Below are 16,192 nucleotides of genomic sequence, written 5' to 3'. Positions count from 1 at the left end.
GATATCAAATATGTAAATTTTTTACCTCAATGATTGGTACCACTAAATGAAAACAAACAAAACAGGCCATCTGCTCCCAAATATGCAATGGACTCTGCACCCTCAGAACTTGAAAAATTGTGTTCTGAAACTACTACTCATCATTTTAAACTGCATCAGCATCTTGAAGGCTCTGCGCCCTTTGCACAATGGTCATTGCACCGGACTACTGTTCTATTAGTCATTTCAAACTGCTATAACTGCATTATTTGTCACAATTGTAAAAAAAAAAAAAAAAAAAAAAAGCATAAACTGTGCCGGCATTACCACATTACTGGTAACCTTTTATTACTCAGTTTTTATGTCTTTATGTCTCAAAAGTGTTCTCTGTCAATTGACTGTCTGTTGTCGTACTAGAGCGGCTCCAACTACCGGAGACAAATTCCTTGTGTGTTTTTGACATACTTGGCAAATAAAGATGATTCTGATTTTGATTCTTGCCCCAAGATGATTTTCCTCATGTTTTTGTTTTTTTTTATGTTTGTCATGCTTCATTATCTTTATGTAGGTATACCTTCTCATGTCGATATCAATAAGACAAAATGGAAAATTGTAATGACAATTATAATTTAAAAAATTAACTTATAAGCAAAAGTAGCAGTCATCAAAAGCTTCTCTATTCTGAACAGTTACTTGTCCAACTTCTCTGGGCACTTATTGTACATGACAATTAACAATTCTAAAATTGGAGAGGGACATGCAATGGAAAAGTGACTTTTAAATTGCTTGTATTGTATACAAATACTGTATGTTGGCCTCTGGAGTGCGTGCCCACCAACCAATTACCAATTACGAACCAACCAAGCGCATTTAAGTGAGCTGCCTATGTCAATGTGTATAAATGTGTATGCTTGTAATCTGTAAGAAAGCCATTCTGACTGTGGCCCAGCGTCACAATTCGAGTTTTTCTCCACATAAGATTTGGCAGGGTGGCACGATGAGCGACTGGTTAGAGCGTCTGCCTCGCAGTTCTGAGGTCCCGCCTGTGTAGAGTTTGCATGTTCTCCCCGTGCCTGCGTGGGTTTTCTCCGGGTACTCCGGTTTGCTCCCACATCCCCAAAACATGCGTGGTAGGTTAATTGACGACTCTAAATTGCCCGTAGGTGTGAATGTGAGTGCGAATGGTTGTTTGTTTGTATGTGCCCTGCGATTGGCTGGAGAGCAGTGCAGGGTGTACCCCACCTCTCGCCCAGAGTCAACTGGGGTAGGCTCCAGCACACCCGCAACCCAAGTGAGGATAAGCAGTGAAGAGAATGGATGGATGGATGGCTGGATGGATCTTACTTTCATTGTGTTTTTGTCCACATGCATCAAATCATTTCCTTTGATCAAGGCCACTGCCTCCAACTGAGACCTCCTCAGGTCACTCTTGAAATCAGCCTGAAAAAAAGAAGAAAAAAGGGAATAAGAATGAGGTTGAGAGGTTGTTATTGAGTGTGTCATTTCAAGGAGGCACCCTGTAACACCCATTACGGTGTTGAAATGTCTTATACCCACAATGCCATTGCTGTTGCACAGCACCAAATCCATCTTCTTGGTCACATAGTTTTCCGTGCCCTCCGCGCCCTTCTGCGATATGCTCCTTGGGCCTTTGGCGTCGTCATGGCTGCAGGGTCGCCGGCTCGCAGCATCCTCAGCATCCCGAGCGTCGTTCGACTGGCTGACCCGCTGCCTCACGTGCGGGCCTTCCCGCAGAACTCTCATCTTAATGCAGCTCCCAGCATTCCTCAAGGCCCGGACAGCCTCCAGGTGGGTCGCTCCCTGCATGCTGAGACTGTTGACCTCGAGGGTGACATGAAACTGGTATAAGTCCAGCTTTATAAATTACAAATGAATATGGATCCCACAATTCAACATGATCATTTCTATTTCCACCGCAGGCACTCGAGCATTTTCATCTGCGAGGCCAAATATGTAATGCGTGCATCGATCCGGATTTTCCGTCTGTTGTTTTTCTCATTTGTCAGTGAAACAATTTCACTTATTTATTGGCTTGGTCATCGATGGAAGCTGCAGCACCTTAATCCCTTCGACTGTACTTTAGTGCCCCCTATTGTTCAGAAGGAGAACGAAATCAGCATTTCTCCATAGGCACATGCATGTTGTTTACCTTTAGATGCAAATATTACAGAATGTAAAGTAATAAATAAGTAATTAAATAAATACATTACATTAGATTAAAAAAGAACAATCCTTAAATATAACTATAAGAAAAGTAACAATAACAAGGAGTTGGAGCAGGAAGCAAAAGTAATTACAATACCTCCAGTAATCTGTCTCCAACATGGACCCCTGCTTTTTCCGAGGCCCCCCCTTTTGTGACTCTGGAAATAAAAATACCCTGAAAGGTAATAAGCACACTTGAGTGAAAGATGAGATTAATCTGCTCCCACAGAAATTGATTTCTTCCAGGTAAACACGAATCACCCTAGACGCCTTGTTCATTTCTTTGACATGATTCAGAGTGGGGTGGGGGAAGTTAAAACAAAATAACAGTTACAATATGTTGCAGGAAATTAAACGGCTTCAGTTTGTTATTTACCAACCTCATCATGGTCTTTGTAAGGCAAAGAACCTTTCCCACCAGCTATGCTTATACCGAGACCGTCCCTCTGGCCAGATACTTTGATCTGTAACTAAACACAAAACGATATAAAGAATTATTATCGAAAATACAGTGGAACCCCGCTATTCACGGAGGATAGGGACTGGGCCAGACCGCGAATAGCGGAAATCTGGGGCTAATTGACCGTCATTATACAGTAATTGCATTGATTTTTATTCTTTTTGGGGTTTGTTTGTATATCCCCCAGAAAAACTTGAATATGCAGGGATAAGCTGCCAGTAAGCATTTTGGGGGTTGGTAAAACAACAACAACAGCAACAACAATAAAAAGGAAAAAAAATGAAAATAAATAGGTGAATCTTCAGGTGCCATAGCGCAAATATGCAAGGTCCACTGTACGTACTTATACTGATAGTCAAGTTCAAGCACCAAAGCAGAGCAAAATAAGCCAATAGACATTGGAAAGCAGCAAATTGCTTCCATCAGTATGCTTCCCTACAAAATGATAGCTACTGCATAATGATGTGACATTGAAAGGAGGTACAGTACCCCTAATGGCACTTGTGAGGTGAGCGATTGATGAGGAGGTGTCTGCAAAGCAGGCTTCAGATGCCTGGCGATGGAGGGGATCTTTGAACCGTGGGCAGGGTCTCCATGGAGACCGCATCCAGCATTGACAGCTCCGTGCGGCTGAAATTTCCGTCCCTCTCGAGTACCATTTCTGTGATGCCGATATCGACGTGGGGAGCTATCACTCAACGTCAGCTGACTCGCAGCATCCTGCTGATAAGCAATGAAAAGACTTTTTGCCATCGAGGTACATCTCCACACCCCCGTATTGCATTTTGAGGTGACAGCAGAGCTCAGAGTGACATCAAAAGTGTGTGCAATCACAGAGTATATAGAATAGATAAAATTGTACAGGGGTGCAAATGATGGTTATATGCAGAGGTTTCTAATATTTCATGTGTAAAGATAGGCACACCTGGGCTGGTTGTTCCCTTTTCTTTGCTTGGTGACCGCACACACTTTCAGTGCCTGGGAGGAGGTGGACACCCCCATCCAGACACACCTTTGCTGCATTGCCAATGCCAGAAATGGCCCTGTTTTGCCAGCTGGTCTTCTGGGATGTGGCTGTTTGATGGGTTCTACTCTCCTGGAGTGGATCAGAAGACACCACCTGCTGCTAAAATGTGATTATTATGTTATGATCGGGTTCAGCTGGTTGATTACAAATTTCTAAATGCTCATTTTGCAAATCCCTGAGGAGCTGTCACTGAAGGACACTTTATCCATGCTGATTGCTGGTTGCAAGGACTCTGCTGACAAGCGACAGTTTAAACCACATTTGATGACAGCAAATTGATGTTTTACTTCACCACAGCATCAGAGTCAAGGCGCTATAAAATCTTTCGTAGTCCTCTGAGGATGATACTAAACAGACTTAAAAATCTGCAGTGATTGTATTAATTAAAGTATTACACTACTCACAAAAGTTGAGCTTGCAGGTTTAATTTCAGTATGAAAATAATTATTAAAAAAAAAAATTTTTTTTTAGATTTACCAGAAATGCTAGTTGTGTTTGCAAAAATGTATCAGGTTAGAGCATCCTGTTTGAAGCCTCACAATAATAATAATACATTTCACTTATATAGCACTTTCGTAGGCACTCAAATACACTTTATAACTGGACACACTATTTATTCACTTCACAGTCACACCAAGTGGTGGTAAACTACTTGTGTAGTCTCAGCTGCCCTAGGGCAATCTGACAGAAGTGTGGCTGCCACTCTGGGCCTACAGCCCCTCCACCACCAAACATATTCCTTCGACACAATGACAACGTGCACTTGGGGAGGGATACGAACCGGCGCCCCTCCGCTTGCAGGGTGTACTCTTACCCTCTGAGCCACACCACCTACAAGTAAGTGTCGTCTTGGTCTCACGGCGAAACATCATGATAAAGAAGATTCTTAAAAAAAAAATTCTTATGGAACCAGGAAATGTATTGGGTGATTCTTTGATCATCAAACACATGTTGAGAATTTGGCATTCTCCTGTTAGAGACCACCAAGTTGGCCAAAAAGTACTGAAACATTAAACAGTTCAACATGTACGTTCAACATTTGTAAAGGTGGTCAAATTACAAGTCCACCTGTAAAGGTGGTCGTGCATTTTAGGTTCCTCCTGAAATTTCACCAAAAAAGCCAAATATCACTCACTTTTTGTAAGTAATGCATATTTTATGAGCATTTGTGGGTTGAATGTTTTTTTTCTTTTTTTTGTTTGTTTGTTTTTTTATTGAGGATTTAAATGTAGGTTCCACACCCCTGCTATAAGCGCATTGGGAATCCTTTCTCAGACATTTTCTCTACTGTTATCATAATCATTGAAAAGTGATATATTTCATGCCTGGAAAATATTAAGAATATTTTCACCCTATCGGTACCAGTAAAGCCTAATCCATCTTGCATTTTCATTGCAGAGTGTGGAGGCAGGATGCCTGTTATGTCTGACAAAATTTCAGTAAGATGCAGTGTTACCCACTAATGGATTCAACAAAGAGGAGGAACAAAAAACAGTACCGAAAACAAAAGGCAACAGTATGAAACATTTTCTGTCCCTCTTTTCTCATTACAGTATGTGAGTGTTTATTACTGAAGGACAAAGTGGCTGTACTGGATTCTTGTTTGTGTTCTTTGTATTCTCATACTATTGTCACAAGGAAATCATAAATTTCTGTCCACCAAATCAATAGACTTCCTTATATGTAGCTCCACCCATACGAAGTAACATCCACTTCGGGTGGGATTGGTTAGTGTCTAGAGTTGGGTTGGGTTAGATTTGGTTAAGAGTCAGTGCAAGGGGGTGAAATCAGGTTAGTCGTTTTGACTAGGGATCAAAGTTATATTTAGGGTTGTGGTTAAGGTTAGGCTGTAGTGACATTTATTGCAAGTGGATTTTGTAGGGCATAACCTTTTCTGTCCCCTTACTCTTTTTAAAAATAAATAAATAAATAAATAAAAATAAATAAATAAAACATTTTTTTTTTTTTAAAACACGCCTTGGCATAAGTTCCTTCACAGAGACATTTTATATCATATCAGATACACTAGGCAAAAACTATTTAATTAGCTAGCGATAGCTCCAAGTGCCTAATTAACTTATCAGCTAATAGCTACGCAGTACGCACCATTACAAGACACACAACATCGAGCAATTCAAGAGGAGGCATTGCATGGAATCAGTTTAGTGCCAAAAAGATTCACCACTTTGCATTAATCAGTACCCAAGAAGTAGCTCTCGATACTCACAAGTCACTCGAGTAGTTTTTTCTCCTGTAAATATTTGTAGGACTACATTTTACTTTTACTTGAGTCATATTATTCTAAAGTAACAGTACACTTACTTGAGTACAATATTTGGCTCCTCTAGCCACCTCCGCCTACAACACACCACTGTTGGTAACGTCCAATCACTAAGTCCCTCTAACCAAACAAAGTTACGTAGTGAAGTTCGTGAACTGCATTGCTTGATGGAAACAGGGTGTGGAAAATCATCTCATTCAAACCAGGTGCAAAAAAACTAAAATCCCTTGACTGATTTGCAGCATGTATATAATGAAGAAGGTATAAAAGAGATATGCTTGGACAAAGTAGATTCATTGGCGATTTAATTAAAAACATGCAAGTGTTGGTACATGCAGGGTGGACAAGCTGAGCATTCCAAAAGCATGAGCAAGCAATAGACGATGGCAGGAAATTATCAACAAGACACTAGATTGCTTTATAGATGTATTACTTTGGAATTGTATTATCTTGTTTGACTCTTTAAATGAAATATTCCCAGAGATATTATACCCTGTTAAGTCTTGCATGATGAAAGTCAAAGTAATTAAAAACATGACATTTAGTGTTGCACTCGTTTTATTGATCAGTGGTTAAAAGCCATTCGGAGCTCAAGGTTCAAGAATCTCTTTAAGATTCGAGTTTGTGCAGTTCGATCTGGAAATAATTAAAAACAAAATAAAAAACCAAATCAAACACTTGATGAACCTGGTCCACAAATCATACACTATAAACCTATACCTATAAAAGAAAGAGATTGGAGGGAGGTTGACAAGTGCATTATGGTGGAATTTCCAAAACTACATTTTTAAAGGATGCCATTGTTGTTTCCTTCTGGGTCGAACGTCAAACCTATCAACCCTCCACTGTTTTTTCTCAATAGTACTATTGAAAAAGCAGGGAAAGGGAACAGCTGTATTTTGGCATCTATTTTGACGAACATTACAAAGCAGTGAATTGTATTTTGACATTGGTGAACTGAAGTTATGTGCAGTCATTCAAACATTTCAAAAAAGGCTTCAAGGCCATCGTACTCAATGACATTTCAATGGACTGAATAAGACATGCGTGAATGAGATTTTGCTCATTTTGATTTGTAAAGAACAAAAACCAAGTACCAAGTTCAAAAAGAAAAGAAAAATAAAACTTTTAAATTTGCTATACATTTCCTATTTACATTGGAGCTGCCAAAAAGTATAAAAGTATTCACATGAGACTATACAACAATCCTTAATCAGTAGATCCAAAACATACTGCTTTTATATGCCCAGAATTGAAAGAGAAATTCACCCAGTGTTTAAAAATAGATTTAGAACAAATACATATTTAAAACTGTATTATAGAGATTTAAAATAATATTGCAACTACCTAGTTTTTTTTCTCTCTTTAAAAAAAGCATTTTAAAACGTTTTTAAAACAATTTCATATGAGCATTATTGCTGTGGATGCGAAATAAAAACAGGAAGGCACAGCAGCCCTGAGGGAGGATGAAGCCTGACAGGCATTCCAGGGTTCAATCACAGGACAGGAAGGCCACAGCAGGGTTTTCCGGGTTAAAGGAAGATTTATATTTCAAAAAAAAAAATATATATATATATATATATATATATATATTTCTTTTTTTTTTTTTTTTTTTTTTTTTTTTTAAATGGGGGGGGGGGGAAAAAAAAAAAAAAAAAAAAAAGAAAGGGGTTGTTGGATTGTGCGGGACAACATGGTTAGACACAGGAGGTAAAAACATAAATCCAAAAAGGTAAAAGTATTGGTCACACAGAGGTGGTCACATTGTCTGCCGCATTATTGACCTCGTTCTTGTTTGAGTCCAGGGCTTTGGCGGCATTCAGGTCAATGCGGAGGTTCTCTGCTGCTTTCTTCATCGTTTTCAGCTCGCCCGGGTGGGGAGTGGCGCGGCGCAGTAGCGTTCCCTGGAAGGAGGATGTAAACTTGTGTTAATGATGCATATGCAGCACTTGGGGTCAACATAAGTGGTGCTGAGGCACCCGCAGAGCCCAGTGTATAAGCCAGTTTGACTGCAACCACTCCCATTTGCATATACTGTTGCACAATCAAGTATGAATAAATGGTTTGTTAAAAAAATATGAGTGGTGAAATATACACTCAGGCCACAACATAAGGTACACCTGTATAATTTAATAAATTGGTCTTACAACAGTGGCAGTTCTAAAGTGGCATTTTTCTGACAAAAAAAAAAAATCATAATATTATGAGAATAAAGTAATGATTTTACCAGTCGTAGAAAGTTGTAATATGCCTCACAGTTCTGAGTACCCGGGTTAAAAATCAAAGGTTTTCCCCGTGCCTGAGTGGGTTTTCTCCGGGTACTCCGGTTTCCTCACACATTCCAAAAACATGCAGGGTAGGTTAGCTGAAGACTCTAAATTGCCTGTAAGTGTGAATGTGAGTGCAAATGGTTGTTTGTCTATATGTGCCCTACAATTATCTGGTGACCAGTTCAGGGTGTATCCCGCCTCTCGTCCAGAGTTAGCTGGGATAGGCTCCAGAACGGCCACGACCATAATGAGGCAGTATGGAAAATGGACGGATGAGTAGAAATTAGGGAAGAAAAAAAAAAAAAAGTCATATGATAGAAAAATGTTACAACAAAACACGGAATATTACAAAAGTGGTCTTTTTTTTCACGAAAAAGTTGCCATGTTAGGAGATAAAAAGTTTAAAATAATGTTACAAAAATAAAATCGCAATATTGCAAGCATAAGTCATCAAATCACAGCACATAGATATTACAGTCACAATATTCAGACGATAAAGTGGCATTAGTGTGAAAATAAATTATTAATCCCATGATTAAAAAAAACGTCATTTTTTTTCAAGAATAATGTGATGGCAAGAAAAGGTGGCATATCATACAATTTTTATATTACAAAAATTGTACTCATCAAAATGCAGGTGTACTTTCATGCTTGAAATATGATTTTTATCTCATAATAAACCTTTTTTACTTGAATGACTATTTGTTATTCACGTAAAATTCAAACTTTTTATCCTTTATTCCCTTAATTTTTCGCAGTTCATTTCCATGCATGTATTCAGTTTTAAATCAGTGAATAAAGCTCGTCTATTGCTACCAAGTTGAAGGACAGCACACAGGAGGACTCATTTGCATTTAACAGAGAGAGCTTGTCTGTGTCAAACAGACTGATTTAATATATAAAATGTTTTTTGTCCACATCTTGCCGTTGACTTCAAAACTCTTACCTTTTCATCATCTTCCTCCTCGTCATCATCCAGGAAGTGAATGGCGCTAATCCTGTTCATGGCTTTGTTGTCCCACGTGTCATCTGCCATGTCATTCACCAGGCTCTCTAGAGCTCCGAAGCGGGCGAGATTATCAGAGCCTGCGATCGGTAATTGATGAGAGACAACACAATTTATATAAGGGTGACATTGAGACTGGAGCAAGCGAATATTTGAGCAACTTAAAATCGATACACATTTGTTGGCTTTTTGCAAACTCATGTGATGAAAGCTGTCGCTCTTCATGAGACAACGCAAAAACTGCCAGATCACAGTTTCAAATCCCGGCTTAGTCACGATCTTACCGTGACGCAATCTTCCCTGCCCTCCACCCTCAGCTTCCGCCTCACATCATTGGCCGGATTACAGTCATGTCTCAAACTTCATCTTCCATGTGATATGTTATTCTTTAGGAGGAAACTATCTCTTTAAAAACTTGAATCACTAAGAGGATGGATAATGCTGTGTTTGAACTGTTGTACCCAGCAGCGAAAGAGTCAGCATTGAGGCATATCTCTACATCGAGCGTGCGAGCTTTAAATGGAAGCAAGCCAGCTGCTGCTAAGCCTCTTTAGCTGTCCAATCTACCACATTTCGGAGTAACATCGGCAAGAAAGGCCTCAAGGGACAGCGCAGGCCGTGATCCCTTACAGGCGCCCTCATCCTATACAGGATACACTCATGATCAACAGATTCTACCAGGAAGGATTAGAGGTGAAGAAAAAGTAGTGGGCGTCTATGTTTTAGATCACAGGAACATGAGAGAGGAAGATGAGGAGGATCACTCAAATGTAACTAGGGAGACTGTAATTGATTGTACAATTCAGATGGCCATAAGCACATAGAAATTAAGCAAAGATAACAATAATGTCTGGCGTAAAGCTGTAAACCTATCCAAGCCACTTGGCAAGAACTGTATGTACCTTTGTTGTCAGAGTCAAAGGGCTGTTGGGGCAGCAGCACACAGGTCAGAACCTTCTCCCCCAAATCAGGGTCCTCGTCGGTCTGAAAGGTGAGGAGGGGCTGCGACTGGTTTTCCGACAACCATAAAGCCTTCAGGCGAAGCGTGGTCAGAGACATGGGTAAGTGGGCAAGCCTGGTGGGGATAAACAGCACAACTCAGAAAAGCAAAGAAATCATGAAGTATATTATTGATGTCAATTAGAAGATACATGCAGGTTCCATGCTATTTGCTTTAAAGTTGTGTGTAAACATTCTCAACACACAGAGGTGCATGGTGTACATTTTTCAGTATGTTTTGATTCAAAACTTGGACAAACACAGAACCAGAGCCAATAGAACCACCACTGATGGTGAGTCTTACTATAGACAGTAGAAAAGTGTGTTTTCTGTGTTGTCCCTACAAAGTGATCACTGATGCGCGAGGAACACTGTTGGATGTGACAGATGATACATGGTATATTGTGTACAACATTTGACATAGCTATCCCAATAATTTTAAATGGGGAGGAGAACAAAAAAAAAAAAAGAAAAGAAAGAAAATCAGCAGACTGCTAACTCAAGCAGGTAAACACACCGGCAATCAGGTCAGGTTTCAGCAATATCCTTCACTTCCAGTCAAAATCAGCAAAGGCCTATTTCTTACATTTCTCTGAAAGTGTGATGAGTTGTTATCCTATGGAGTGGAGTGGAGTGTTAGCGGTAAAAAGAGAAGAAAGGCCACGGCCTGGGTTTAGCCTGGCGACCGTTCGCACCTCTAATACCCAGTTCTTTTATTCTGGTCGAGGTGATTCTTCAATGAGCAGGATGATGGATGAAAAGTTTAACAATTTATTCAAAAATACAGAGTCAAACAATAAGGTTTGTGAAGGTTCAGCGCTGAGGTCTTCCGGACACAGCGCCATCAGCTCTGGGCGGAAAAGACCCCAGAAGTTTTTCATCATAGTCTCTTATCGTCGAAAGACTGCTTCCTGTCGTGACGTCATGCAGTCTCGGACCGATCCTAGCTCCATCTTGGTGTCTGGGTATGTTCGGAAATTCAGTCCGACACTCTCAGTGTGCCCTGAGATGGTACTCAAGAGACAGAGCCCGCTCCATTTTGTATAAATTTACTAATGAATGTGTTGCCCATTGGCAAGGATACATCAGCACGTCCACCATGTTGAATGTGTCAGTTCTGCTTGTGCCGAACGGCAAACCTCAACAACGCCCCGCGTTTCCGAATGTTCTGGGGCACAGAGAGTGCACCTAGAGTGAACTTCCCAACGTACTGCACCCTCTGTTGATATTTTGTGCGGGTGTTGTATTTGCGCGACTGAGTGTAATGTAACTAAAACCCCAATTCCAATGAAGTTGGGACGTTGTGTTAAACATAAAAACAGAATACAATGATTTGCAAATCACGTTCAACCTATGTTTAATTGAATACACTACAAAGACAAGATATTTAATGTTCAAACTGATAAACTTTATTGTTTTTAGCAAATAATCATAAACTTCGAATTTTATGGCTGCAACACGTTCCAAAAAAGCTGAGACAGGTGGCAAAAAAGACTGAGAAAGTTGAGGAACGCTCATCAAACACATGTTTGGAACATCCCACAGGTGAACACGCTAATTGGGAACAGGTGGGTGCTATGATTGGGTATAAAAGGAGCTTCCCTGAATTGCTCAGTCATTCACAAGCAAATATGGGGCGAGGTTCACCTCTTTGTGAACAAGTGCGTGAGAAAATAGTCGAATAGTTTAAGGACAATGTTCCTCAACATACAATTGCAAGGGATTTCATCATCTACGGTCCATATCATCATCAAAAGGTTCAGAGAATCTGGAGAAATCACTGCATGGAAGCAGCAAGGCCGAAAACCAACTTTGAATGCCCGTGACCTTTGATCCCTCAGTTGGCACTGCATCAAAAACCGACATCAATGTGTAAAGGATGTCACCACATGGGCTCAGGAACACTTCAGAAAACCATTGTCAGTAAATACAGTTCGGCGCTACAGCCGTAACTACAACTGCAAACTCTACTAGGCAAAGAAAAAGCCATTTATCAACAACACCCAAAAACGGCGCCGGCTTCTCTGGGCCCGAGCTCATCTAAGATGGACTGATGCAAAGCGGAAAAGTGTTCTGTGGTCCGACGAGTTTTGGAAATTGTGGATGTCATGTCCTCCAGGTCAAAGAGGAAAAGAACCATCCGGACTGTTATGGACGCAAAGTTCAAAAGCCAGCATCTGTGATGGTATGGGGCTGTGTTAGTGCCAATGGCATGGGTAACTTACACATCTGTGAAGGCACCATTAATGCTGAAAGGTACATACAGGTTTTGGAGAAACATGTGCTGCCATCCAAGCAATGTCTTTTTCACGGATGCCCCTGCTCATTTCAGCAAGACAATGCCTAACCACATTCTGCATGTGTTACAACAGCGTGGCTTCGTAGTAAAAGAGTAAGGGTACTAGACTGGCCTGCCTGCAATCCAGACCTGTCTACCATTGAAAATGTGTGGTGCATTATGAATCGTAAAATACGGAGACCCCGGACTGACTCAAGCAAGAATGGGAAATAATTCCACCTACAAAGCTTCAATAATTAGTGTCCTCAGTTCCCAAATGTTTATTGAATGTTGTTCAAAGAAAAGGTGATGTAGCACAGTGGTAAACATGACCCTGTCCCAGCTTTTTTGGAACGTGTTGCAGCCATCAAATTCTAAGTTACTGATTATTTGCTAAAAACAATAACGTTTATCAGTTTGAACATTAAATATCTTGTCTTTATAGTGTATACATTTAAATATAGGTCGAACATGATTTGCAATTCATTGTATTCTGTTTTTATTTACGTTTAACACAACGTCCCAACTTCATTGGAATTGGGGTTGAATAGGTTTATGAAAGCCCATCTGTAATGGGATGTATCAAACAAAACGTGTATGCAGTGTTGTTTAAGCACGCAGCCAGTAATTTCTACCAGGAGTGTGCCAAGAGTGATTTTCTTCCCTGATTTGCTCGGCCGACTACCATAAACGTGAAATTTCTTCAATATTTAGAATCACAAACCCTGGAAATTGTTATTTTTTTTCCAATTAATATGTAGGGTATCTCACATTTCATGAGATGTTAAAAATAGCTACAATGCCCGTGTACCCCGCTTCAGATGTACACACTATGGACAAAGTGTTGTTACAAATAAAAATCACAATAAGAATATAATAATAGTAACAGTAATAATAATAGTAATCACAACTAGAGGAAGTGAAACTATGGAGGAACATTAATTGGTCATCTCTTTGTAGATTCAAGCCGAAGCAAGGCGTCTTCTCAACCTGATTTATCAACTGATTGAATTATTGATTAACTAAGAAGTCTGTCTCAATGCAGCTGTCCATACACCAAGCTTTTTACGATTAGGCAGATTTTTGTATTGTGCAGGATTAATGGTGGGTGGAGGCGTTGTGGTAGCGGCTATTTTTGTAGATGAATGTTGGCCTTTGTTAGACAGCAAAATTGGTCAATATGAATCGATGGTAGCCATAAAGTGCACTCTACCAAAGATCACTTGCAGGTTCATTTGTGATTAATCACACCAATCTCTAACGACTACATGATTGCAAAATGTTGGGAGCAGCTGAAACGATGGCTTGATCAACCTCCACAACCATACCAATGAAAGAACAGACCTATTTCCCGAAACATCAAGCACGTGCAGCTCCGTGGCTTGCGACAGCTCCGATGGTATCCTCGTCAGTCGGTTCTCTCGCACACAGAACACATTCAGCCCACTGCAGCCTCCAATCTGGAGAACAGAAACAATAAGACTAAATGAAACCAGCATCCTAGGAATCAAGTAAACAAAGTCTAATGTCATGTAAATGCAGGGGATAGCATCGGTTTGTCGATTGAGAATAATGGATGTTAACTTGGGCTCGCTTCAGCAGGCTTTGACCGTTTTTTTTTTTGGGTGGCGGCTGGCTCCTGCGTTGGGCCCTGTTGGTGGCTGGGGCCCCCATGCTCTCCGGCGGTGATGCGGGCGGTGGTCCGGTGCCTGTGCCTCTCTTCTTGGGACTGGTTGGTCTTCTTGGGACTTCGGTCGGGCTTGGGACCTCCCTGGGTCCTGGGTGGTCGGTGGCGTCCCCCTGGTTGGGTCGCCTGCTGGACGGGCTCGCTGACTCGCCCCCCCCCCCCCCCCCCCCCACCCCTTTTTGCATGTGTGTGTGTGGGCTTGTGCCAGCTAAGCAATTCTGTACACCAGTTGACAAACATGCATGTGATATGGTGTTCATTCACTCATAAGTTCGATACAGACACTATTGACTTAAATTACTTGTGCTGGAATCACTTATAACAACAAAGGTTATACTAACATATCAACTCACGGGTTCTTACAGGTGTTGAGACACTAAAAATGAATCCCACCGCACCACTTGACAGTAGCACTGCCTTGCTCATTTTCCCACATCCTGTCCTGACCTTTTCTGTCCTCTTATCCGTTTCTCTTGGTTAGTTATTGCATGTCCTCACCGGGTGTGTCTCCCCCTAATCTACCGTATTTTCACGACCAAAAGGCGCACTTAAAAGTCTTAAATTTTCTCCAAAATGGACGGGGGCGCCTTATAATGCGGTGCGCCTTGTGTGTGCACGAGTTCCAACATCTATAAATGTTGTTGTGCGATGAGCGCACCGCTTGCCTTTTTTTTTTGTTTTTTTTTTTAAGCATTTCCTGCCGACATGCTGCTTACACAGAGGAAAAGCGGACGTGGCTGAGGACAGAGGAAGGGTGCGTGAAGTAGTACGCTAAAGCCACGCCCCCAGTAGGTATATAGCGCCGGGATGTTTTTTTTTTTTTTTTTTTTTAACCGCTTGACTGACTGGGAGCATTTCCGGGGTGTGCATTGTGCAAAACAACACCGGTTTGGCTAAGGACCCCCGAAAATGTCACCTACGAAGAGACACGCTTACGAAGCACAGTTTAAACTGCAAGCTATCAGTTACGCGGAGGAACATGAGAATCGAGCAGCCGCGAGAGAATTCAAGATCAACGAATCCATGGTTCGCAAGTGGAGTAAGCAGGAAAACGAGCTTCACCCAGTCAAGAAGACGAAGCTGAGTTTCCACAGAAAAAAAAGAAAAACAAATCGCGGAAACAAGGCGAGGTGGCCCGAGTTGGAAGACCAACTCAGGCAATGGTTTAACGAGCAAAGAACAGCCGGGAGGCTTGACGAACCGCTGGACATCCGTGTAAACAGGGCGTTCAAAGGGAAGTTGCGAGCGGCGTGGGAGCCATGGATGACAGATGGCGAACACAGCTTTACTAAGACAGGGAGGCAACGCCGGGCGAGTTACGGCACCATATGTGAATGGATTGTGGATGCTTTGGCTAAGGTATCAGCTTTGACTGTTGTCAAACTGCTTTCCCGAAAGCAGGCATCATTGCTGAACAGCCCCCCGGCAACGAGACTAACTGACAATGACGAGAGGGAACCCGGCGTCTTTGTTGGAGAACTTGCTCAGCTGTTCATTTCGGATAAAGAACATGAGAACTTTGATGGATTTGTGGATGAGGATTGATCAAAAAAATAATGCGAGTACATTGTTAAATACGTCCATAAAGTACAACGGAACACAGTTTTGCTCCCACTGCCTTTTTAAAAACATTGTTTTAGCGTGCATGCATGCTACCGTATGTTTTACCATGCCTGTGCCCAATAATACGGTGCGCCTTATGTATGTGTCAAATACAGAAATAGACCGCGTAACTGAAACTGCACCTCTTTATACAGTGCGCCCTATGGTCGTGAAAATACGGTACAAATAACTGTTGTAATGTTACTTGTGTTCAAATAGCTAGACTACCTCACTGTTGTTCTGCTGTGGTTTTCCCCCCTAGTCCCCTTGTCCAATTTGTCCCTCTGTCTGTCCGCTAAAACCCTTTTCTGTCTAGCTGCATTTTCAATAAACATCAGAATAATAAAAAAATAAAAATAAATAACAAGAGGGAGTAT

The 16,192-nt window shown here is 41.2% G+C and overlaps 1 protein-coding gene across 9 annotated transcripts in view; it reads right to left on the bottom strand.

Moving 5' to 3' along the window:
• The window catches only part of LOC133409559 (leucine-rich repeat-containing protein 1-like), a 39,868-nt gene that overhangs the window by 1,980 nt on the left and 21,696 nt on the right, over positions 1 to 16,192 (bottom strand). For 2 of the 9 annotated variants that reach the window (XM_061689725.1, XM_061689720.1), the window contains exons 11-20: positions 13,871 to 13,986; positions 10,152 to 10,324; positions 9,190 to 9,329; positions 7,758 to 7,877; positions 3,591 to 3,791; positions 3,155 to 3,388; positions 2,586 to 2,675; positions 2,303 to 2,380; positions 1,537 to 1,821; positions 1,324 to 1,419 (exon numbers count right to left, since the gene is read on the bottom strand). In XM_061689725.1, the coding sequence (XP_061545709.1) occupies positions 1,324 to 1,419; positions 1,537 to 1,821; positions 2,303 to 2,380; positions 2,586 to 2,675; positions 3,155 to 3,388; positions 3,591 to 3,791; positions 7,758 to 7,877; positions 9,190 to 9,329; positions 10,152 to 10,324; positions 13,871 to 13,986 (1,533 nt within the window). Of the gene's footprint in view, positions 1 to 1,323; positions 1,420 to 1,536; positions 2,381 to 2,585; positions 2,676 to 3,154; positions 3,389 to 3,590; positions 3,792 to 6,261; positions 7,878 to 9,189; positions 9,330 to 10,151; positions 10,325 to 13,870; positions 13,987 to 16,192 lie in introns of those variants that run through there. The other 7 variants (XM_061689721.1, XM_061689722.1, XM_061689723.1 and 4 more) reach the window with 7 other exon arrangements.

The sequence above is a fragment of the Phycodurus eques genome, chromosome 11, assembly GCF_024500275.1.
Source record: "Phycodurus eques isolate BA_2022a chromosome 11, UOR_Pequ_1.1, whole genome shotgun sequence".
Classification (NCBI taxonomy): domain Eukaryota; kingdom Metazoa; phylum Chordata; class Actinopteri; order Syngnathiformes; family Syngnathidae; genus Phycodurus; species Phycodurus eques.
The sequence above is the reverse complement of the archived record's forward strand: the minus strand, read 5'-3'. Positions and strand labels throughout refer to the sequence as shown.